General features: G+C 34.0%; 1 protein-coding gene across 19 annotated transcripts; it reads left to right on the plus strand.

Moving 5' to 3' along the window:
• Positions 1–2,062: 2,062 nt before the first annotated feature.
• Positions 2,063–17,298, plus strand: PRR27 (proline rich 27). Of its 19 annotated transcripts, none has more exons than XM_072775282.1 (8): positions 2,063–2,258; positions 4,667–4,808; positions 5,069–5,122; positions 7,981–8,108; positions 9,161–9,179; positions 9,628–9,686; positions 13,098–13,559; positions 17,202–17,298. In XM_072775282.1, the coding sequence occupies exons 4-8, from the start codon at positions 8,061–8,063 to the stop codon at positions 17,268–17,270; spliced, it is 657 nt and encodes a 218-aa protein (XP_072631383.1). In that variant the 5' UTR covers positions 2,063–2,258; positions 4,667–4,808; positions 5,069–5,122; positions 7,981–8,060; the 3' UTR covers positions 17,271–17,298. The 19 variants fall into 19 exon arrangements, with proteins under 19 accessions (XP_072631383.1, XP_072631382.1, XP_072631384.1 ...); XM_072775281.1 differs by having other exon boundaries at positions 8,050–8,108; XM_072775298.1 differs by having other exon boundaries at positions 2,064–2,258; positions 8,050–8,108; positions 9,161–9,184.
• The last annotated feature ends 8,955 nt before the right edge of the window (positions 17,299–26,253 follow it).

Here is a 26,253-nt window from a genome sequence, read left to right on the forward strand (position 1 = left end):
TTTTTTATAAATAGAAATATTTCCTTTGTAACATTATTTATATGTTTATTCTACATTTTTAAAAAGCTGATCATGTGTTCCATCATGCGAGGGACATGAGATAGAAATAAGATACCAAGCTTTCTTATTAAACTTACTTATTAAACTCTGTTCTAGACAAGAGCACAGAAATGGCAATACAATGTGATAAACACTAAGTCAGAGGCATAGTATATGGCGGTACAGAAAGGTCAGGCGATACAGTTAAGTCTTCAACTTAACTTAAGTCTTAGTTGAGGCTTAGTTAAGTCTTCAACTAAGTACTCTCATGTAGTTAGACTAACCAAAGCAGTAGTAGGGAAAATAATAAGGCAAAAATACTGAATTGACAGAAAAATTACCAAAATTATGAAAGAAACCGAGAAACCAAAAAAATGTACAAACAATTCTGAAGAATTTAATAATTGTAAATTCTTAAATTGTAAAATATCAGCCCCAAGTCATTCTGCATAATAAAATTCCTTTATTAAAATCTAGATTTCAATTAGATCAAAAGCATTAAAATATAGGAAGCAGTAATATTTTATGTCCAATAAACTATTCAGAAAATAAGAGTAGTTAAATATTCCTTCAAAGCTGGCTGAAAATCTAAATGTATACCATTTAATAAATAAATATAAATATTGCTTTTTGTATGCTAGATTGAAGAACTTGGCTATTAACTTTCATTTGCTCATTAATTGTTCAACAAATAGTTATTAAAATCCTACTATTTGCTAGGTATCACTGGGGCATTAGAAAATAATAATGATAACTAATAATAGTTATAAATAGTAACATTATGTCAGAGTAAGATGGATGAATGTGTGTTCTTTATACAGACATACATTATTTAAGGAAATAAGTTTAATAAATAATACAATATTGTCTTTTTCCTTTTAGATTTGACTGGAAAATCTATCTTCTACATTTTCCTATCTACCACAATACTTCATACTACCAGCTTGGACAGACCAATTAATAAGGCAGAAATATTGAGCCAAAAGAAGACTGTGCAAAATATTTCCTGAGTCATTTATATTTTTCTTGTTAGTTCATGTTGAATATACTGAGGGTCTGTATTGAGGTTTCATACAACTGAGCTGATGATTATTTAAGATGTTTTTACCATTCTTTGAGTTAGAAAATCACATTTCTTTTCCCCCTAAAAATAAAATTTAAATTGCATTCTTTGGTGTGTAATCATCATTTCCACTGTTCATACTGGCCCACCAGGCTACTAATGATAATATAAGGAGTCCTTTAACAATTGACTTTAAAAGAGCTTGGCTATCACCGACATAAATGTACACTTACATTTTACTTCTCATAATGGATAAACTTGAACACTACTAATTATATTCTCCAACCACAGTTGGTTTTACAATACTATGCAGCCATCATTCTGCCATCTCTGATTTATTCATGCTCATAATTTGCCACAGCCTCAATCCCAAACCTTCCCCAGAGCCCTTACTTTTCCTCTCAGTTCACACTGTCCCACTGAAGAAGGGAGTCAGGCACCGAGAACATACACCTTCAAGGCCCCCCATTAATGTACCTAACAAATAAAGAAGCAGAAAGAGCAAACAAGTGGGTGCATGCATGTATTATAAGGAAACTCTCTAGGGGGATGAACATATCCAGAGAAGACAGAGAAGGAAGGGAAGTTAAAGAAACGTAGATCAGAGGTCAGAAAGGAAGAGATACAGATGAAGGTTATTGAGCTTAGAAATTTGTTAGGCATTTGGTTGTGATGGGAAGACACTGAAGGAGTGTTCACAGGAGAGTGACATGTGTCTTTGGTGAAAATTGGAGACTTTCTCTTTGACTTCATGGAATATTCCAGTCCTTTAACCCTCCCATTATATTCCATTCTATCCAATCCTTTTTAGGCTCGTTTCCGTTCTTATTTAGGCTGAACACTAAAAGCTTTTTTTTTTTTCAGAAGGCAGTAATATATGACATATACTTTGAAGGGACAGAATAGGAAGAAGCTAAGAGACGTCTTTTGTCTTCATAGAACATTCCATCCCTTAACACTCTGATTATATTCCATTCTCTCTATTCTATTTTCACTCCCTTTCTTACATAGCCCAGACTTTATCCTTGACTATTTCAAAATTTATCTTCGTAGTACATATAACCCTTCCGTCTCTCTGCACTTAGTCCTGTCTGGAAAACACCCAACCACGAACTCAATTTCTACTACCACTTCATCCAAGCAGCTGAATCCTAAAGTAAGTTCTTTTTCTAAATTTTTTTTTGTCATGAAAGACTGTTTATCAAACTTTGTCTTATTGGCATTAGTTAGCTGCCTTCCTCGACTCTCCTTACACTTACCACTAATCCTACTAGAAAAAAAAATTCCCCCTTCTATTTCATAGACTATACTGAGTCCACCAAGCCCAAACACTATCCACCACCTAGTATAATACTTCAATAACTTGATAAATCTCAACATTGACTGTCTCCTTCAAGTCTCAAAGAATATAGTGACCTTCCTTTATGTTAAAGCTAATAGCTCTTTTGATACTTGTAAAAAAATTCCCTCTATAATATCACCTATTTAATAGATTGTGGCAAAAGTAATAATGATGATTATAATATATGATCTGAGTAGCAGGGTAACTTATATATTTGACCCAATTAACCTTACAACTATTTTTATTACTATTACATTACTAATAATGATTAATATTACACTTTGCAGATGAGGAAAAATTAATTAATTAATTAATTAATTAATTAATTATAGATGAGGAAATTTTAGTAGAAAATGAATAAGTTGCCCCTAGGCGCACTATTTTGTTTGGACCTATTGATTAAGATGTACTTTCTGGTAATTTTTATAATTCTCTTTCTTTAGCCATTTCTTCTAGGTATTTTGCATGGATGCCTCTTCTTTACACAAAAATTGATATTCTCTAGGACTCTGACTTCAGCCACTTCTTTTTAACTCTACATATTTTTCCTATATGATCTTATCCATTTTAAGCATTTTAATTGCCACATACAATCAGCCAACAAATATCAGCTCCTAATTCTCAAGATTCAACTCTATAACAGCCATCCCTCAAATTTAGATAGGTGAATCTAACTGAGGCCTGAATATCTCCATATATTTGTTGGCTTCCCAAATTAAAATGTAAGCAATATAAGAAAAGAAAGCTTATTTTTCACATCCATTCTTTCCAACCATCAAATATAATCCATAGGTTTCCCATACTGTTGAATCACAAAGTAATAAACTTAATAATACCCATTTTTTTAGTATAACAGTGTGAAATAGGAGGTTAATTAAGTTTACACCTTTTTAAATTCTTCATTCATAAAAAAAAGTGATATCTTTGGAGCTTTAAATTCCAAAGCCCTTATTATAATTTTGTCCTCCAACTGCCTTTTATCCACTGGGTTACATCTCTTATATTCTCTAGGGTCTAGAACAGTAGTACTAAGTGACTAAGTGAATGATCAAGTGAAGGAAAAAAGGAAAGAAGAAAAGAAGAGTGGAATGAAAGAAGGAAGGAAGGAAGGAAGGAAAGGAAGGAAGGAAGGGAGGGAGGGAGGGAGGGAGGGAGGAAGGAAGGAAGGAAGGAAGGAAGGAAGGAAGGAAGGAAGGAAGGAAGGAACATATCTTCAAGTTCTCTGATTCTTTCCTGGGCTGTGCTGAGTCTAATGATGAGCCAAATCAAATGCATTCTTTTTCTTTGTTAGTGAACTTCTGATTTCTAGCATTTCCATTTCACTCTTTTTTATATTTTCCCTCTCTATGCTGAAATTACCTTTGTAATCTTGCATCTTGTCTACTTTACCATTAGAGCCTTCAATGTATTATTCAAAATTATTTAAATTCTCTGTTTGAGAGCTCCAACAAGGCAGTTTAATAACTGACTTTGGTTCTGGTGATTGCTTTTTTTTAATCTGTAGACTATTTTTTTGCCTTTCTATATACTTATAATTATTTTACTGAATGCCAGAACTATGCTATAGTTTAGTAGATAATAAGGTTAATATTTGAATGGTTGTATGCAAGCACTTTTCCTTCTGCAAGGCTGTTGGGGGGGTATGTCAATTGATTCTACATAAAGAAAATTATATACTTGGGGAAAAAAGGGTTTTCTCATCTTAAACACTATAGCCCTTACTATGGTTCAAGAAGGTATCAAGCTAAATCACTTCACATTACTCTGATTATGACTTCGGCACTGCCAGCTGATATTATGTCTTTTACTACTTCTTATTTATATTGCATATTACCAGAAATACTTGGTTGTCAATAATAAATTTACATTACAGAAGAGCTCTTTTTGAAATATTTATTCATAGTAGGTAATTCATGTTTGTAACACTAATATAGAAAAAAATACCACCCTGTTATTTTTTAAAATATTTATATTAAACTGTTTTCAGGTTTAACATAAAATGAATCAAGCATAAAATTCCTTCATCATACTTTCTGGAGATGTCAGAATTCAATCAAGTAATCAATATTTGCAAAGTGTATTTAGTAATTAAGTTTAATGGAGTTCCTAAATTTCTCTTTTACTGCCAAGTCATGGGAACTTGTCTATTTTTATGATTTTCTGAAATGAGGGGAGCAATTTACAGCCAAATAAGTCAAATTGATAGGTTTTTATTTTTTCAGATATTATGCTGATTTATTTCAAAACAAAAGAATAAACTTTAAATTAAAGACTTCTTATAAATATCACTGGAAGAAAGAGAGTGAGGCACAGTGTCCAGAGCAAGACCAGATCTCCAGTCATTAGTTTCCATCCTGGAACAAGGTATCCTCCCCTTGTGGCACCCTCCCGCCCCCCCTCCTCCCAGTATAAAGATGCTTCCATTTTTAAAAGATTCTCCCTTAGGTCACAATTAGATAGAATTTCATAGAGTACCTGTAAGTGCATATTTACATTATCTCTCGTTTGTAGAAGTTAGTAACACAGGGTGTTGTGTACATTTAATCTAACACACATCTCAATGATCACTTCAAGACTACATAAGAGAAGACTCATCACAGGAATTTTCTTTTTTAAATCTCTAGGTTCAGAGTGGATTCAGGATTTCACATAAACCCTAAAAGGATGGGGATACTCAGGTATTCTCATGTTCTGAACTCAAGAACTCAAGAGTGGAGTCCAGTGATCCCCTCTCACTTAAAAGCTATTTGAAGAAAAAAAAAAAAAAACTGAGGAAAAGGAGAAGGGAAAATTGTTATTTGAATGAGACATGAATTCTTTGTTCCTTCTGGAGCATTCTAAAGTACTAAATCAAAAGTGATATATTGATAAATAAACTAAATGAAACAAGGAAGAAAAGGTTTTTAAATATTGCTAAATCTGGGATTTTTCCATTCTCAAATGATCATTTTAGAACTCCAAAGTTATAACTGAGTTCTTTGTTAGCTGTTAATTATTCTGATAGGAACAGCTTATTTTTTTTTTATTCTTTGTGAAGAAGAAATACTTATTCATCTTTAACAGAACTGCTAAAGCATTAAGAGCTTCATTAAATTAATAGTCACATTAAGGCAAAAGTTAAATTAAATAAAACTATGCTTATGGGGGCACCTGGGTGTCTCAGCTGGTTAAGTGTCTGCCTTCAGCTCCATCATGATCCTGGAGTCTGGGTATCAAGCCCTGCATTAGGCTCCCTGCTTAGTGGGGAGTCTACTTCTCCCTCTGTCCCTCACCTGACTCTTGCACTCTTATTCTCTCTCTTTCTCTCTCAAATAAATAAATAAATTTGTTTAAAAAATATCAGATTATCTATAACAATTTAAGCTGGTACTATTTAAACCAATTATATAGATTTCTGTTCAAAGCACATTTAAAAAGGTGAATACGCACATTCTCACATTATTTTATCTATATTTATCTATATTTGGGGGCCATTATATATAATCAAATTAATAGGTTCTCAAAATAATAGTGGGATAAGGGAGGGATTCTTCTAAAAATTCAAGCATGATATATAATTTGACAGTTATTAGATAATTATTAGACAAGATAACAAATATTATTTTGGCAAATTAGACATTTGCCATATAATATGTGTAGGAAAATCTGGCTCCAGCCAATTAAATCCTCCTATTTCAGAAATTCAGATAAGGCTTAAAAGAATGATTTTAGAGAGATCAATAAATACATTCATTAACTTTATATTGTTAACCTTTAGGTTATATGTGCTATACAATGAAGTATAGGATAATTTAAAAATAACTGATCTATATTAAAGAATAAAATATTATCTTCTTTAGGTATAAATTCATAGTTTTGCATCACCAGTAAAATTTTTATTTTCTTTTTACAAAAATGTTAAAATATACCACAGAAATTTTAGCACTATAAACAATTTTAGGAGACTTATTTGATTGCTTAATTTGTTCTTCTGTTTGTTTATAATATGACCCATTCTAAAAGGATTTAAGACAGCTTGCAAAATAAGTAAAACAGAATTTTTAAAAAATATATATTAGTATTTTGATACAGGAAAAGCAAGATTAGGGGAAATAATATAAAGCCAGAGATGGAGTAAGCATTCCCAAATGAGGTGCCATAATGTCCTGTAGAGTTCTATATATAGCTAAGATATTTGACTCTGAAATTCCTGGTCAGCAAAAAACAAAACTACATACTAAAATAAGAGATAATTAATATTATGTATCTAGGACATAAAAGTATATCCATAGCTCAAAAAAAAAAAAAAAAAAAAAGTCTAGGTGTTGGGATTTGCCAGGAATTTCTCCAGTGCTGTCTATAGGGAATGAGAATGAGGCACAGGTTGTTGTCCCATACATCTTTACAACTTAAAAAACAATAGTAAAACCTAACAGTTTCTTTCTTATGCAATATCTCAACAAAAAGCAGATGTGTAATACCAAAGAACATTATAGCAAAGATTATTCAATATATGATCAAAACCATGTTGAACAGGTAAATAGGTGATCCAAAATGTTTAAAATATATTTTGAGAAATGGATGGAGTATATAATTTCCAGGGCTTCCCCCATGAATATAATTTTGCAGCCTAGGTCTTGTTACAAATTAGGCACTAAACCATTCATAGCTTCATCAAAAACTTGGAAATACTTCATACTATTAAAATACATTTAGCATACTAGTAATACATTCTCACTTCACAAAAAAAAAATGTAGACTGTAGAAGACAAAATGAAATTGTGGAGATTATTTTAAAAATCAGCCATGATCTAATTAGAAATACTCCATCAAATACTTTAGCTATATTTAACATCTGAATATTCATGAATATTCATTCATGATATCATGAACCTGGTATCATTATTCTTAATAAAATACTTCTTGACATTTATATTTTTCTCACTTTGAGATATTAAATAATATTATATAAATGTCTTGCATAGGTATTTTTACTTTAAGAGTAGACATAATCTATATTTTTGAGGAAGGGAGAAGACAACCAACTTTAGATTGGTTTTACTTTCTTTGAAAAAAATTGAGCCTAATCAAGGCACACACCTGAACATATGGCTGCCCCACCACTTTTCAGAGACAGAGGGAAAAAATGGATGATTAAGAGCCTAAAGGTTTATGCCAAAGCATACAGTGGCAACAACTTTAAGAAGGGAGTGTTTCCAAGTGGTTGATATCCATCTCCCACTCAATCTGTAAAAAGAAAACCCTAATATAGCACCCATAGAATGGTTTTCTTTAAGCAATTTTATCTCATGGTAAACCCTCTGTGACAAATCGCATAATTATATCCCTAGGTAACTAAATGAGTTCACTCCTACTTAAAGAAGCTTAAACTTTAGAAGCCAATTAATTGTTGAAGGACATTTGCAGAAAAATAGTTTTGTTTTAGCATCATTCCTGTTAGGTCATGTGGACAGTAGTTAATAGCAGGATCAAATTTTCTGTTGAGGGTGCTTCTAATCAGACTAAGAAAGCCATGTATTCTTTTGTCTCTCTCTAGAAGAGAAACAACTAAAATATACATTGTGTGTTTTCTGAAACAACCACTTTATAAAAATAATCTTCATAGGGTCACTCAAAATGAAGCTTCTATTATGGGCCTGCATCTTGTGTGCTGTTCTTGCAAAGGTAAGTAAATAGACATCTAAAATTATAACAAGAGTATAGCCATCTAATAATTGTAGATAGGAATTCACATTATTGACATAAGTTATTATAGCGTTGATAACAATGAAGCAGAGAGACATGTTAACGGGCATGAGGTTCGTTGTGCCAAACTTTTCAAAAGAAATTTTTAAGAGCAAAAGAATAATATTGTGTTATCTAAATGACTAACCAGCAAGGAAAAGAGGTTAGCTCAAAAATGCAGTGGGCAAGAGGAGGATAAAGTTACAGGGAACCAGAATGCCATGTAGATTGTTTTAATAGAGTTTATGTCTTCAAATTCTTGTGCATAATCTGTGGTGAATTCATAAAATATATTGAAGCTTAATGGGAGAAGAAGTGAATAGATGATCCTTCTGAAAGTGTAAAGAAGTGGCACTTAGATGCACAAGTATGCACACACCCGCACACAGAATGCAAACAAAACCTCAGGGTGAAAGAGAGCAGCAAAACCAGATCTATAAATAACAGCCAAGTGATCTTTCAGTTGGTAAGATTTATGTACATGTAGAAAATTACAAACCAAAATCCTTCAGCCAAAGTAAAACTTTCTAAGACAATCATTGAGGTCAAAAACATATGTTGATAACAATAACAAACCATTTATACTAGTGATTCATATTTTAAAAAGAAATAAAGTGGGACACCTGGGTGGCTCAGTCAGTTAAGTGTCTGCCTTCAGCTCAGTCTCAGGTCATGATCCTAGGATCCTGGGATGGAGCTGGGCTTTGGGCTCCCCGCTCAGCAGGGAGTCTGCTTCTCCTCCTCCCTCTTAGATACTTTAGATAATTATTTAATCCTCAAAACCATTCTATGAGGTAGATATCAAAATTCTGTTCGCCCCACCCCACTTGTGTGCTCTCTCAAGCTCTTTTTCAAATAAATGAATAAAATCTTTAAAAAGAAGAAATAAACTATATTAATAAGACTGTACAAATTCTTCAGTAATATGGAAATCTGGGTACAGATGTTTTTAAATAAATAACTATAGTGTATTAATTTTTCCTTTGTTTTAGAAGCGCTTCCACTTCCTTGGTGAGGTAAAACTTTAAATTTACATATGAATGTATTTGTTTCTTACCTTAAAGTGTATTTTACATTTTAAAAATCTTTGATTTGTTTACAATGCAATGCTATTGCTGTTAAAATATTAGTACTATTAATCTATTCTTATTTGATAGAAAAATATTTATGGAGTACAAATATATTTGTGTTTAACATATTTCCCACCAGGTCTCTATTTCTTTTCATGAGCAGAAGTGCGAAGTACGTGCAGTCTCTCTGCAGTGTGATAGATTTTTTTGCTATGCTCAAGTTTCATCTTCATGCCTCTACAAAATTTATGACAATGCTTCAAACTTAACATTTTTAACTCAGTAATTCCAATTTCAAACTAAATTGGAAAGAAATATTATATACAATACTCAATTCTTTTTTTTCTTCAATGTTTTATTTGAGTATAATTGGCAATGTTATATATTAGTTTCAGGTGTACAACATAGTGATTCAACTTCTCTGTCTGTTATGCTGTGGTCACCACAGGTATATCTATAATCTGTCACCATACAACACTATTACAATGTCATTGACTATATTCTCTTTGCTGTGTCTTTTATTCTCATGACTTCTTCATTCCATAATTGGAAGGTTTTTTTTGTTAAGATTTTAAGATTTTATTTATTCATAGAGACAGAGGGAAAGAGGGGCAGAGACAGAGGCAGAGGGAGAAGCAGGCTCCATATAGGAAACCTGACGTGGGACTCGATCCCGGGTCTCCAGAACCCTTGCACCACCAGGGCTGCCCCTAATTGGAAGTTTATATCACATACTCCCCTTCACCCATTTCACCCATCTACCCACACCCTTCCCTCTGGCAATGATGAGTTTGTTCTTTGTATTTAAAGGTCTGATGCTAGTTTTTGTTTATTGATTTGTTTTGGTCTTTATAAAATATTAAATTTTAATGAGGAGCTGGATTGGCTGGAGATGTAGTAACTAGATCTGAATAAAGAAACCCTGTTTGTTCTTTTCAATACTTCGAATCCCAATATCTAGCACATGCATAACACATAGTAGGCCCTCATTTTATACTTTATAAAAATAAATCCCTAAAAATCCATGAAGGAAAAGCTTAAAATCCCAAAGCCACTGAGGAACCATCTGCCTTTATTGAGAATTTATATTGCAAAGCCTTATTTAGTCTCAGGGGACTGTGTAATGAACACAGATGATTCTCTAATGTAAATAGCTAGTGTAAAAAAGCCACTAGCCACAGAATTGTGCCCTGTACATGAAAGTTTACAAATAAATATGAATGAGAAATTTAATGATAGGGAAGAAACAATGACCCTAACAGAACATTAATATTGGCCATTGAATAGCTATTTTGCAAGAATGTATTTAGAATAACAGAAAAGTCTACATAGTCACAGGAAAACAAGGCAAACAACTCTATCACATAAAAAAGAAAATCCCAAGTTGCTTGGAGAGTTTTGTCAGTTACAGTCACTCTGAATGTAGGTCGAGATCTAAAGAATGGTATTTTTCAGTGGCATGAAATTTAAAACCAACATTATTTTCTTTGTTTTTAGAGATTTCTCTCATCTGGTGAACATGTAAAATATGTTCATATTTTTTATATTTTACAATATTAAAATGTAGTCTGTATTATTTTCTTTTTAAAATAGTATTTTCAAAAAAAGTAGTATTTTCTATCTAATAATGTTAAATAATTCAGTATTATGTTTTTCCTAAAATTAAGTAATTTAAAAACAGGTTCTTTGCTTGCTATAGTTCATTAAAAAATGAACATACAGGGGATCCCTGGGTGGCTCAGCGGTTTAGCGCCTGCCTTCAACCCAGGGCGTGATCCTGGAGTCCTGGGATTGAGTCCCACATCCGGCTCCCTGCATAGAACCTGCTTCTCCCTCTGCCTGTATTTTTGCCTCTCTCTCTCTCTGTCTCTCATGAATAAATAAATAAGATCTTTAAAAATAAATAAAAATAAAAATGAACATACAAATATAAGCGTATGTATATTTATATATCCTGTAATTTTCCTATTCATACTTATATCCAGTTTCACTGCTTGCACTTTAGATTAAATGCTTTAAACTGAAATTTAATTGTATAAATAAAGTTATATATCACAGAAAAGTACTGTTAATAAAGAAGGCAATATTTTCTAACAAATATGAAAACTGGATCTATGTTCATAAATGGTGTCTGCTATTGACAAATTAACTTGGAATATATGTAAAGAAAATAAGTCTGTCCTAATTAGTTAGCATTAACATGAAGACATAAGAAATATTAAATATAGTTTATAATTTTAAAATATTTATGTTTTAAACATTTAAAATTCTTTATGTTACAAATTGAGCTATGCAATGAATCAAAGAATCTAGGATCTTGATAGATAAACCAACATATACCAAAACTGCTCATGAAAACTGACAAATTTATGATAGGAAAAAATTTTAGGTATTGAGACCAAGAAATGTCTTAATTTTCTGTAAATTTATTTTTTAATTTTTTTAAATTTTTTAAATTTTTTATTGGTGTTCCATTTGCCAACATATAGAATAACACCCAGTTGTCATCCCATCAAGTGCTCCCCTTAGTGCCCGTCAAATTTCTACATAATTTTGTGAACCTAGAGCTCACTGACAGTCTCACACACATGTAATAGACAACCCTGGAGCAACTGGAGGCTGTAGAGGTCCTTCAACCAAAAGAAATCATTTGAAATTTAATAGTAAATGCATCAGCCACATTAATAATGCTCTCATCTAAAACACAAACACCACAGGGAAAATTAAATTGGAAAAGTCAGTAGTAGATATTGCAAGATGATCACCACATTAAGTCTAGCTAACATCCATCACCGCACAGTTACAATTTTTTTCTTGTGATGAAAACTTTTAAGATCTATGATCTTAATAACTTTCAAATATACAACATGATCTTAACTATAATAAGTATATCTCAATTTTTTTTAAAGCCAGTAGTCACTCATCCACATCCAGTCTGCTTTCCTTCTTAATAATATTTTGAGATCCTTGGCCTTGATGAGCGGACAAGTATGCTGGAGGATGGGGAGGAGATCAAAAGAGCAGTCTAACTAAGTGAATGCTTCAGTGAGGCCCTTAAGACATCTAGGGGGACGATAAGAACAGTGAGCTGGGTGGAAGGTACTGAGAAGGAGACCTGGAAATAACAATCCTATACTGTGTACACTCTTTCCTTCTATTTTTATCCTGACCTAAGCTGGCATATTGTTCAGTTTATGACGCTCTGATTTACCCAAACACAAAATATTTCCCCCAAAATTGAGAATTATTCAGTTTTTTCAAGAAATTATTAGCTTCTATTGAAAAATTATGGAAGCAAATTAGCCTTACGAAAGAGACTAAAGGGTGGCTCAGTGGTTGAGGGTCTGACTTTGGCTCAGGGCATGATCCTGGGGTCCTGGGATAGAGCCCTGCATTGGGCTCCTCACAGGGAGCCTGCTGCTCCCTCTACCTGTGTCTCTGCCTCTCTCTCTGTGAGTCTCTCATGAATAAATAAATAAAATATTTAAAAGAGAGAGAGAGAATGAGAGACACTAAATTAGAATCCTTACAAAAATAATCTTTGGGCAGCCCAGGTGGCTCAGCGGTTTAGAGCTACCTTTGGCCCAGGGCATAATCCTGGAGACCTGGGATCGAGTCCCACGTCAGGCTCCCTGCATGGAGCCTGCTTCTCCCCCTGCCTGTCTCTTCCTCTCTCTCAGTGTGTCTCTCTCATTGATAAATAAATAAATAATAAATAAATAAATAATCCTTTTTTAAAAAAGGAAAAACTTAAAAAAAATAATCTTATTGAATATCGTTTTAGTGATAACATGGGTAATATATAGATAGGATAGGTAGAAGCAATCAACTTTAACAGACTTCTTTGCTTCTCCTTTAGGATTACAGTGGCAATCATTACCCAGTTAGCCCATCTCTGACTATTCCTTACCCAATATCAGACATTGATTTTGTTCCTCCTTTTCGCCCTTCAAAACAAAAAGCCCCCAATTACCCTGGGAATCCTGACCCTGATACAGGGACACCACCCTATCCCTGGGTTCTCCCTTCTCCTGGAGCCCCCCTCTACCGCATTCCTAGTTTTCCCTTAACTACTTGGTTGAGCCCTTCTCCTCAGAAACCTTCCCACTTTGTCCCTCCTGCAAGTAGAATGGAAGGACCTTTTTCCACATTCAATGCTCCCATGCCTATGCCTGCAGAACCTTATGTAGCTACACCTCGTACCACACCTACTACATCACCTCCCAACCCAAAGCTTATTGCAGTTGAGCCTGGGCCCATAGAACCCGACGAAGCCGAGCCTGCTGCCGCAGAACCTCAGCCTTCTACTTCTCCTGACAAGGTGGGTTGCCTAAATCTTACTCCCATAATGCATGGAATTTGTAGGAGAGAGAAAGAAACTGAATCTCCCCATAAGCAAACAAATATCATCTTAAACATTTTGAACAGCTTTATTAAGAAACAATTGGCAAACAGCAAACTACAGGTACTGGAAAGATACACCATGGTAAGTTTGGACATAAGAATATACCAATGAAAAAAATATATCCCGGGCAGACCCGGTGGCTCAGCAGTTTAGTGCCGCCTTCAGCCCAGGGCCTGATCCTGGAGACCTGGGATTGAGTCCCACATAGGGCTCCCTGCATGGAGCCTGCTTCTCCTCTGCCTTTGTCTCTGCCTGTGTCTCTGCCTCTCTCTCTCTCTCTTTCTTTCTCTCTCTAATAAATAAATAAAATCTTACAAAAAAAAGAAAAAAGAAAAAAATCCCATCCTCCCCTTTCTCCTATCCCTAATCTATTTCTGTCCTTACAGATTAATTCACATTTTCTAGAACTGCATGTAAGCAGAATCATACTGTAAATACTTTTATGTGCCTGCTTTCTTTCACTCAACATAATTATTTAGAAATTTGTCCATGTAGTTAAGTACATCAATAGTTGTCTTTTTTCCCAGAAAAGTGTTTCATGATACAGCCATATCATATTTTTTTACCCATTCATCTGTTAATAAATATTTTAATTTTCAAACTCTATGCTACTGATTTACTTCCATTTATTTATTTGTTAAGGCACACTGTACTGGCTTAAGCCTCCAGTTCAATGTTAAATAAAGGTGATCAGATAGACATCCTTGCCCTGTTTCTGATATTAGGGGGAAACATTGTTCTTCACATATCCACACGTTCATGAGCTTTACTTAAGGATGGCATTAGCTTCCTATGCTTTTAGGCCTTATTAAGCAGGAACAAAGAAACCTTTTTATCTAAGGCTAATTTTTCCCATTACAGAGATCAAGCCATTCTAAGTACTCAAGTTTATGCCCTGTGAATTTTGAGATTTTTTACTCTTATGAGATCAAAAATTTTTGCCTGCTCTCTGTGAGCACCAGATATTGCTCCATTTTGTCTTTCAGGTGGTTCTTGAAACCTGGCCTCACGTGATATCTTCAAATGAATAATCTATACTCAGTTGAAAATATAAGGGTAACCTCTTTAGATCATTTTATCTGTGTCTTTGTCCCTCTCTTTCCTCTCTGATGCTCTGCTGTGTGAATTTCAGCTACCATGTCTTCCTGGACCCCTAGCTCCATCTCCCTTCTCGAATACCTGGAATCTCTCCAGGCAGTAAGCAAGGACAATCACAGGGTTCACTTCAGTTGCTTCCTGTCTCTTAGGAATTCCTGTCCTTCATAGCTTAATGTTCAGATCTCAAGAAACTGCTGCTTCTCCTTTGTTTGGTATATTTTTTAAAATGTGTTCCAGATAAGAAGGTAATACCACTTTCTCTTACTCATCTTGCCCTAAAGTATAGTTCTCTAAGCTTTTGAAAAATATTCATTCTTTAAAAACTCTTTAAGAAGCATCCATTCCCTAAATTTTAGTAGACATAGTCCAAGCAATTGAGCTATTCTATAAAAGGATTCCAATTACATAGAAGATACTCTAAATTCAGGGAACAGGCTAAAAAAAAATGTGAACTTAAATCCATCAGTGAATAAATTCTGCAGTACATTGCCACTAATCAAATACTCCTGGCAATTGCTTTCTAGAAGGAGGTACAAATTTTCTTCCTGTTCCTTTGTTTTTGATAAAGATCAGGATCAAGCTAAAAGGTCATTTGAAATTGCTCCAGAGAAGTATAAAGAGCTAGCTTTATTCTACAATGTTCTACACAATAACATGTTCATTTAGTAGGTTTCTTTGATGCAAAGCACTTTCCATCTACAAACATATGCTATGGCTCACATGAGGGTAGAGGAAAAATGTGGGAAAGTATGGATAAAAAAAATAGGACTCAAGAAAAATGGGCCTTGAAAACACTGCTAAATATTTGGACTTTTTCCTTAGCCAAAGGAATTTATCAAGGACCTTCACTGAGTAGAATGATTTGACCAGTCTTCTATTTTCAAAGGCTAAGTATGGTGGCAATACAGAGTATTCTAAATAGGAGTGAGTCATAAAGAGATGACCAGATACAACTTCCTAGAGAATAAAAGTTATTCAGGAAAGAGAGACCCAATATTACGAAATGAAGCACATTTTATCATGCATGAAAAAACTTTTTTTTTAAGGTAAAGAAATGAAATTTTCTAGAAAAGAGAGTACCAATCATTTATTTCTGTAAGTCATACATGATACTGAGATTTAAAAATCACACATTAAATAGACTAAATCTCATCATCTGAAACCACCTTGGAATATATTTTTACTACATGAAAACAAGAAAGTGGGGTATGGAGAGGCATTTGGTACCCTGTGTCCTAGAACTTCTGCAATTTGAATTCATGTCCTGTGTAATGAACTCAGGAACTGAGTAGATAGGTTTTCTTTAAATGAATCCAAATTGATTATAATGAATATTCTTAGATAATAGTGGTCAAAAGAAGGAAGAAAATTCCATAGGAAGTGTGGGGGTTGAATAATGCATGAGAGGAACCATTGCTAAAGTTGTCGCAGATCATTCTGTATTATATCCATTCAGCCTCTTCCTTAACCCACACCAGAAACCACTACCTTAGAAAACATAAACAATGATTTGTATCTGAAATCTCCCAATCCCTACCCCTTCCCCCCACAGACATGCCCTCCATCCCCCATTACACGTTATCCTGGGGAAAAAGGCATTGGTCAAAAAGCTCACTTGTACTCATTCCACCTGAGTTCATCTGAACAAAAAATTTGGTTAATCTCATTCCAAGTTCTCCTTCATCCCTTCCCAGAGCTGTTCCAATTTTACTGTTATAAAATTGGACAGGAAAATGTCAAGTCAAGGCTTTATTTTACTTTGTTTTATAAGCCGAATCAGAATTTCTACTGAGGCAACATTAGTAGTTAAAGTAGAATTGAAAACCAATTAAGAGGGCAGTTAATATTGTCGGTAATGTCTCTTATTAACACTATTGCCAAGGCGATTAAAAAGCTTCAAATTTTAATATTGCTACTTTCTTTCAGTTTTTACTTATTTTGCTATTATATAAGATAAAAAGATATTGGTAAATTAGTTCAAGATAGTAGACAAATTTAATAATTTCATGTTTTCAGTAAGCATTTATGTTTAGTTTCTTGCCCCATTAATTACTTAACTCACAACAAGTAACAGAGAAAGTATTCTATTTTTCTAGAAAAGTCTCTCAAGGCAGAGAAGGAATTCTATTTCGCCCTATTCAGTATTAGAAGATTATGTTGAACTGGACCCAAGACCTTCACACAAAGGAATCCTGTATAATACAGACATGCATGCAAATAAAGCATAATACTGGATTAATGTTGCATTTTAAAATAAAATTTTACGAGAGTGTATGCATAATCTAGTATGGATTTGTAGATAACTTGTCAATATAGTTTTTTAACATTAAAAGTGTAAAACAATATTTTGCTGTGTGAGTAAATTTGGAATTTTATTATACAAATACATAAACTTATTATACAAATAAATAAATTTATAATTTTATTATACAAAACTAATGTTATTTTCGTTTTTTTCAGACATTGTTGCAGAAATCAATTAAAATCTACAAAAATTTACTTTCTTTTCCAAAGCCTTTCATTCTGTGATATTAAAAACTCTAGTCTCACAGATTAATTGGCTTGTGGTATTTTTTTCATTTGACTTCATTTATATAGAAATGATGTTAATGTTGTACTTTTTCCATTGAAAATTGTAAAAGGCTATTTCCTAAATACGTAAATAATTGTCAGAGATTTAAACATGCAATCGAAATGTGTCTTTCTTTTGAATCAACACCATCTAAAAAAAAAAAAAAAGCACTAATAGAATTTTTTTTTAAAGATTTCCTTTATTTATTCAGGAGAGACACAGAGAGGCAGAGACATAGGCAGAGGGAGAAGCAGGCTCCCCAAAGGAGCCTGATTCAGGACTTAATCCCAGGACCCCGGGATCACGACCTGACAAAGGGCAGATGTTCAGCCACTGAACCACCGGGTGCCCTTTTTTTTTTTTTTTTTTTTACTAATAGAATTTTTTAAGGGTTTGTTTCCAAATTATTTCTTTTGAAAATGTGACAGAAGTTAGTTAAATAGGAGACAACCATCATTCTATAGCTCTCCCCATTTTCTTCCCTTCGAAATATTTGATCTACTTTTAAAAATATTTATTTATTATCATCTTACATAACATTTGCCAGTTCCAGGCATTCTTCTAAACTCCTAACAATTAACTTAAGTCCTTATAATAACTACTAAATAGATAGTAATATCATCCCCATCTTACATATTAGGAAAGTGAGTAACAGAGAGGATAAATGATTATCAAAGGTTACACATTTAGAAAAGTGTCAGAAGCAGGATGAGAAAGCATATCATGGAGTTAGTACTTTATTAAAAATTAGAAGACATACAAACTGGCATGAAGTTGAACATGATGGCTATATTTGTTTCTTCTGCCTGTTGCAATAAATTATCATAAAGTTGTTAGCTAAAAGCAACAAAAATGCATTCTCCTACAGTTCTGGAAGTCAAATATCGATTTTACTGGACCATGGTCCCTCAATAGGCTTTTGGAGAGCTTTGGTTCTTCTAGCTTCTTTCTGTGGCTGCTAGCTTTCTTTAACTTGTCTCCCATCATTCTAATCCTCAAGGAACACATCATCAAATCTCTGTGCCGCACTTTCCATTTTTCCCTCCTGTGTGCATTCAAGTCGTCCTCTGCCTCCCTCTATAAGGATACATATGATTACATTTAGGACCCACTCATATAATCCAGGATCTCTCTATTTTAAAATTTAAATCACAGTTTAATTTAATCACATCTCTCAAAGACCTGTTTTACCCCAAGTAAGGCAACATCCATAGTTTCCATGGGATTAAAACAAAGATCACATGGGGAATCATCTCACACCCTATCATAGTGATAACAGATAGAATTCACACTGAAGGTGTGAATTAGGTATTGTGTTGATGAAAGAATAACTCCTTATTAAATTACCCTACTCAGACATAGGAAGATGGATGGTATTTGGGCAATGAATGAATATTTTGGTAAACTCAGAGCTTCATATCAAGTATATGAATCCCCATAAGTCAGTTCCCAGTGAAGTCTATTTGAACCTGAAAATCAGGGGAAAGAAAATGAATGTATAAGACTGAGATCCTGCAGTGTTGACCCTACATGAGGTACAAAGGAAAGGAAATTAAGTAGGTTAATATTTTTAAGGCCTTCCGGGGACTGCTTACAAGTAGTAGAAGGAGAAAATGGGGACACAGGAGTGCCAAAGTCCTGTCCCACTGCTGGCGGAAAAGTGTGGCAGAAAATCAAGTGTCTGCTGCTAGTGCAGTGACATGGATTACAAATGGCCTGGAAAATTCAGTAGATTTTGAAATCTTTGGGGTTCAAAAGTACACAAATTTTGACAACATTACAATTTGGACTCATTGGTAGGATTGTGCATTTAGTAACACAAAAAGAGCAACAAATATGTAATTAAGATCTTTAAGAACAAGGGAGGAACACTAAAAGAACAAAGGAAACCTTAGTTAAAAGTTAGATAATAGCAATGTCTCAATATGCGAAAATATTCAAAAATTTTGAAATCTCAATACCACTGTCTAAAAAGACCCTCTGGCATGGGTAAAATTTGCCCAATGAAATAGACAATGCTACAAAAGACAATCATTTGAGAAACTCCTGATGACAGCACTTACATTTATAATTAAAAATAGAAATAAAAATAACTGGCACAACTAGTTACTATCCTACAGAAGTAGTAACATTAATCTTCTGTTTTCTCTATCCTCCAACATACTGAGTTTTGACAAGCAAAAGCAATATGATGGAGATGAACTTTATACTCACTTCTGGGAATTCTCTTGGAAACCTCCTGTAAGAATGAGAAACCAGGGCTTAGAGTTCAGTTGTAGAGCCAACTCCATCCGGCAGGGCTAATGAAATGCTCAGACTCAGTTGAATAAGAAAATGAGGAAGTCTTTTGTTGTTGTTGTTGTTGTTGTTGTTGTTGTTGTTGTTGTTTGAACTTTAAAAGAGAATTTTGAAAGGAGAGGAGAAAGAGATTTAAATTTTTGAGAGTTTAATAATTGGAAGGAATTTGTATTACTTTCAGTGCAATTATTTTATCACTGATTGTGGGGCATCCTTAACTAATAGGCTTGAGAAATATTCAGTTCAACCTATTCCCGAGCCTTCTAGGGACAGAAACTGAACTGCTCACCCTCCATGTTCTAAAGACAAGGCAACCTGTCTCTTCTGCTACCTTTCCTATCTCTCAGAAAACTACCACCCAATTCTTGAAGCTACCCTTTACCCATCTCTTTTACTCCTAAACTACATCTAAGCTCTCAGTATGCACTATCAGCTCTACCTCTGAAATATATGTACAATCTAAGAAATTCTCATAATTTCTACTGCTACCATGTGGCCAAAGACATCATCCTTTCTTACTTAGATTATTGCAATAGCTTCCTAACTGCTGCCTCTGCACACCTTGTCCATCCATTGTTTCTTTAAACCCTAAGTCAAATTGTGTCATTCCCCTAACTCTGAATAGTTGCATGACTTCCGGTATCAGAATAATTCCTAATCTCTACCCTTAATAACAGGACTTCTTATTATCTTTATGAATTTGGTCTTCTTTCAGGCAGTTGTTTAAAAAGCTGATTCTTGTAACATAGAGCCCCCAAATCTCAGCAGCTTCATGTAATAATTATTTCTCAATTACACCAAAGTCCACTGGAAGTTGGATGGTTTTGCTAGGGGCTTTTTCCTCAAATAGTGAATCAACATTTCTGTGTTGCCTTTAGTGTATGTCTTTATCTCAAAATATTCTGCTTCAACTAAAGCTGATAGGGGAAAGAAAGAAGGTGGAAGATTTCAAGGAAAGTTTTATGGCTGGGACTGAAACAGGAATCATCATCTGCCCATCTCCCATTTTTTAATAGGCAGTCATATGTTCCCAATGTAATAATAAGGGTAATTAAGGAAAACTAGGTTGATGAATATAGAATATCTGCACACCTTACCTTGCTAGGTTAAAAGCATCCATTTTACTCTTTCTCCCAAGCATAGAGCACTGTCATTTTCTTGCCACTAAGACAAAACTCAGGTTTGCAACTCTCCACCAAATTGTTAGTGACTTTTCCTACTCCTGAAAATTGAGCTAAAAAGACAAGTTATCTGCCCAAGAAATATACCCAATGTGCAAAGATAAAGCTGAGACAGGGATAAACAAAACAAACACTCTCATTTGGAAACAGTCATCACTGTCCATAAAAATAGTAAAATTTCACTCAGGAGATATAATAGACTTGAAATGAGGGAAGTTTCTCAATTTTTCTCTTTCTGGAAATAAATACTGGACGTGTTGTTCTCTTCAATCATACTTAAAGTGGATTTTCCATCCTTGGTGGCTGTCAAAGCCTACCTTCTGATGTGGAAGACTGGAGGCTCAAGAATACATTATTTTAGTTCTCAAATAGTCAAAAGATGTTTTTTAGTCTGAGCTCAAGTTTTCTCTAATAACCTAGTTCAATAAAAAATCTTGTAGGAATCTGATATACTTCCCTTCAGTCAGTTACATGTGCCAGTGACTATATTGAATGTTCTATTCTAAAATAATTTTGTCACCCTGTGGTTCTCTTTTAATTTGCTGATGACTTCAATAAAATCTTCAGGGAAAGTATGTGGGAATATGACTCCATTAATCTGACCTATTCCCTGAGTCACTTTTAAAACACTTTATTTGGCCTTTGTTGCTCAAAAACTTTTAAGTCTTTTTACTTACTATTTGGTGTGTGTAAGAAGTTAGCTTTCCAACCCTGCAAAGTCACAACATTCTGTATTTCCTCTATTCACTTATATGTCTGCTTGTAAACCAGCCAATTCTTCCCTAGATTCATTTTATTTCTTCTTTATATACAGGCAACAACAACTAACACACATCAGTAAGTTTGTATTTTCCAATTGCTTCCTAAAAGCTTTTGGTTTACCTGATAATAGACATGTCTGCTGCCACCTGTGTTACTTCAAAGATTAAAACAGATGACCGGATAAAAGGGTCTCCCAATCTAGCCTCCATTGTTTTGTTTTGTTTTTTAAAGTTCTTCTTAGATCTTATTTCATTCATTCATTCATTCATTCATTCATCCATTCATTCATTCATTCATTTTAAGTAGGTTCTTTGCCCAGCATGGAGCCCAACACGGGGCTGAAACTCATGACTCTGAAATCAAGACCTGAGCTGAGATCAAGAGTCCAACGCTCAACCTACTGAACCACCCAGGTTTCCCTCTTCTTGAATCCTAAATCCTTATTTAAAAGTGGCCACTTTTCAAATTGTTTAAAACCTATAAGGATCAGTAATAACAAGTGGCTGCATTAAATACTAGAACAAATCATTTCCTTATTTTTTTTCTCTGTAAACCCCGCAGTTAAAAATTCCTTCAATACTGTTGAGAAATTCCTAAACTCTATGCACTTATCTGATGTTATAGTCATTTTCCTGCTCCTCAAGCCAGATAAGGCAGGATCCTTTAAATAATGATGCCTGAACAGATCCTCTTTATTCTTCAGTTTCTTTAAAACACACATACATATATGTGCCCACACACACACACACACACACACACACACGCACCCCACAAAGAGAAGTGCTCTTTATGGTTAATAGCACTCTGGAATCTCTTCCTGCATCTGCATAAACAGATGCTTTGTTTCCGAATACACTTGCTGGGAGACATTTCCATTGGGAAGTGAAGTATGAAGATGTTAAGTGATTGTGAGGTGAAACCTTACTGAACTCTAAGAGAGACTGAAACTAGAAGGGATTAGAAATCACACCATGTGAAAAGTGGATGTAGGAAGTGAGAGATTTAACCTGAAAAGGAAAAGTATATCAAGGGCACATGACAGCTGGCTTCAAATATCTGAGAGATTTCCACATCTTCATAGAATGATGCATTTTATTTGTTATGTAACAAACTCAGGACGATGTGGGAAGAGTTCGACAATTAGGACAATCTTAATATGAAATGGCTTGGCTTGCAGGAAGTAAGTCCCTCATTCCTGACACGATTCAAGTACAGACAAAGGTAAGGATGAGAGAAGACTCAGTTTGTGACTGAATAGCTGGTTTAAATTATTGGTAACCAGACGGATTATTAACATAATATTTGACAAAAAACAATAGACACCAATGCTTCCTATTCTCTTTTAGAGATGATAGTTCCTGTCAATAGTTTATTGGAGGAAATAAAGAATAGCCATCTAAAAGTATATTTTTAAAAAGAATTTTATTAGATTATAATAATTGACACACAATGTTTTGTTAGTTTCCATCATATAGTGACATAACATAGTGATTCAACATCTCTATATGTTATGCTATGTTTATCACAGTGTAGCTACCACCTGTCACCATAAAACACTATTACAATATCATTGGTTGTATTCCCTATGCTGTGTATTTTATTCTATTACAAAATTCACAGGCCAAAAAAATTGTTTTAATTAAAATAAAATGTAAGACTGAGAATTTAAAGTGGAGAAAGAGAAAGAAAACAAGCAAAGTGGTCAGTTATCAAAATCAGCCAAACACTCTAAAACAAAGGATTATGAAGGAAGAAGTGACAGCTGTGGCCTGGCTCCTTATCTAGTGGTATGGCGGCTGGCAATGTGTTTATTTGAAATAGTCATCTTGAATTGGATGCATTTTGTATAGGATGCCTTAGCACTCAAAGTTTAAATCAGGAACTTGGATTACAGAAGAGAAAACTCAACTGTCAGGACTTACTACAATATTTCTCTAGAAATTTCCTGGTAAAGAACATTTAGCCTTTTGGGGAGAACATTTTACCACTGTTGGTCATTAATACTTTCACAGGTTCTCTTAAGCTCAACAAACATTAAGCATCTACTTGAGTCCAGGCATGGTGCTAGATCACAAGGAAACAAAGATGAAGCCACTGCAGTAACTTCCCCCAAGCATTATCTGTGTGATAGGTTATTTATTTATTTTTATTCCTTCAGAATCAGAAGTAACTCCTGTCCTTAGAGAGTACTAGTCCAAAGACTGAGTTCTAGAGACAGAAAGATTGTATTCTAAGTCTCTGTCCTAAACCACTGTTAGCTTCGTGACAGTTGGCAAGTAACTTTACCTCTCTAAAATAGACTTTCAGACTCTGAAATCTCAACCTATTCAAAAATTGTAGAACCTATGGAAAGTCACAATATATACAAAGCACTAGGTACACTTAAGCTATGGCTTTTGTTGCCTTACCTCTAAATCATCCAGTGACAAAACGTGGCACACAGTAGTTACTTTAGGGTTTTGCGTTTTTTAAGACTTATTTATTAATTTGAGAGAGAAAAAGAGAGAGCATGGAAGTAGGGGGAGGGAAAAGGAAAGAGAATCCCAAGTAGACTCCCCCCAATCAGCAGGAGGCTCAACAGGGGGCTCAATCTCATGACCCTGATATCATAACCTGAGCTGAAACCAAGTCAGAGGCTTAAATGACTGCACCCAGGTGCCCCCACAACAGTTACTTTTAAAATGTGTGGTAAATGAATAAATGTTTCACATGAATAGGTTACTTGCAATCAAACAGTATATAGCTACCAAATATTGCAGCATACTTTTCTCTCTACCATTAAAAACAGGTATTTTGACAGCGATGGAATATTATCTATATCACCATCAACTCAGACTACACACTTAAATAATTCCCTTGAGTGTCTTTTGAAAAAATACTACTCTCAAGTACCTCACACACAAAAAATGTAATTTAATTGGTGGGTTGGGTCTGGGTTAGTGGTATTTCTGAAGGTTCCCCAGATGATTCTAAAGTGCATCCTGCATTAGGAAGCCCTGATCTTTATATCCTGGAAAAGGAAGATATGCAAATTTCATCCAGTGACTTTCTAGAACAGTTTCATCCATTTACTTGCAAAAAGTAAAATCATCTTTAACTGAGCTTTTCATGGGGTGAAAGAACAGTTTTAATCCAAGAAAAATTTGGCATTTTTTAATAAACGTGACATTTCATCATAGAGAGAGATTTATCTTTTTTGCTTTTATTACAAAATACTATGAAACGCTCTGGTCTATTAGTCATGGGGGTATGAAATTTCAGTTACGTCTATCATTACAATAATATTTTGGCTTTTTCTTTAGTGTTCATTCTTTCTCTTTTGACTGTATTCACAGGGGTTTGATTGAGTGAAAAGAAAATGCGAATGCTTTAAATTGACTTCAGGTCCTTCGTGAAGAACAAGCCACTGAGAGTGAAAAGACAGGAATCAGGTTTGAGATGTAGGAAATTCATTCAAGCCAGAAGACTGAGAACTTTTGAAATTTCTCTGTCTCCCTCATTTTTTATATTCAATTTGTCAAAAATCTTAAATAGACATTTTAAAAGTTTTTTTTAGTGATATCTATGACACATTCAGAAAAGTACATTAAGTGTACATTATAATAAGTGATTCTAAAGCAAACATTCATGTAGCCACCATCAACTGGAAATTTCATATCAAGTTATAAAACATCTCTATAATCTCATGGGACGCCTTTATGTGTCTTTTTATCAATCTACTCCTTCCTTATCTCTAGAGTTAAAAATTAGTGGGTTAAGGTCATTAATTTTTTTCTCACTGAAAGTTTCTAGCCAGTAATCAATGACATTCATGCTACTAAATCAGTGGTCGTGTATTGGTTCTCAACTTACTTGACCTATTTATATAGCATTTGACTCATTTGCTCACTCCCATCTCCTTAAAATATATTCTTCAGCAATCTTCCAGGATAACACATCTTAATAAATACACCATAAATATTCTCCAATCTCCAGAAGATTTCAAATTTGCTGATTCTTTTTTATCTCCCTGATTTCTTAATACTTCAGTTCTTAATACACAACATAGAATAGACAAGTTTGAAAAAGAAAAACAAAAAAGATAACTTACATTTACAAACATTAAACATAGTATTACTTAAGGTAATGTGTGAATACACAAAAAGATCATAGACTAGAGTCCAAAAACAGGCCCATACATATCTGGTCACTTAATATTTGACCAAGTGTCAATTTTCATAAGAAAAAATATGGTCATTTTAATAAGTGATGGATATCTGCATGGAAAAAAAATAAACATCTTCTACCTCACAACATACAAAAGTTAACTTTCATTATATCGTAAACTTAAAGTCAGGCTAAAAGATAAAGCTTCTGGAAGAAAACACGGAAGTTATTTCTGATGTTGGGTAGGGTAAAAATTTCTTGGACAAAATTTTGTTTGTGCTTTAAATGAATAAAGCATAAACAAAATAGCTATGGTTATAAATCTATAAGAAAATGACAAACAGTGCAATAAAATAGGCAAAATATGTAAACTTCCATTTCTCAAAAGAATATATCTAAATAGACAATAAACTTATGAAAAGTTAATTAGCATCCTTACCACAAAAATGTTACTTTTCTCTTAGACCTTAATCCTAATATGGCTTCATGTATTTCATTTTCTGAACCATCTGATACCCTTTCCTGAGACCCTTCCATTATACCCTATAAAACT

Source organism: Canis lupus, chromosome 14 (assembly GCF_048164855.1).
Source record: "Canis lupus baileyi chromosome 14, mCanLup2.hap1, whole genome shotgun sequence".
NCBI classification, from domain to species: domain Eukaryota; kingdom Metazoa; phylum Chordata; class Mammalia; order Carnivora; family Canidae; genus Canis; species Canis lupus.

What these genes read in the sequence shown, in the direction of transcription:
- PRR27 (XM_072775282.1), top strand. Translation starts at nt 8,061, where the DNA reads ATGAAGCTTCTATTATGGGCCTGCATCTTGTGTGCTGTTCTTGCAAAG. An exon ending in TTATGCTGTGGTCACCACAG is followed by an intron (nt 9,687 to 13,097) that starts GTATATCTATAA and finishes CTTCTCCTTTAG; the next exon opens with GATTACAGTGGCAATCATTA. An exon ending in CTTCTACTTCTCCTGACAAG is followed by an intron (nt 13,560 to 17,201) that starts GTGGGTTGCCTA and finishes CGTTTTTTTCAG; the next exon opens with ACATTGTTGCAGAAATCAAT.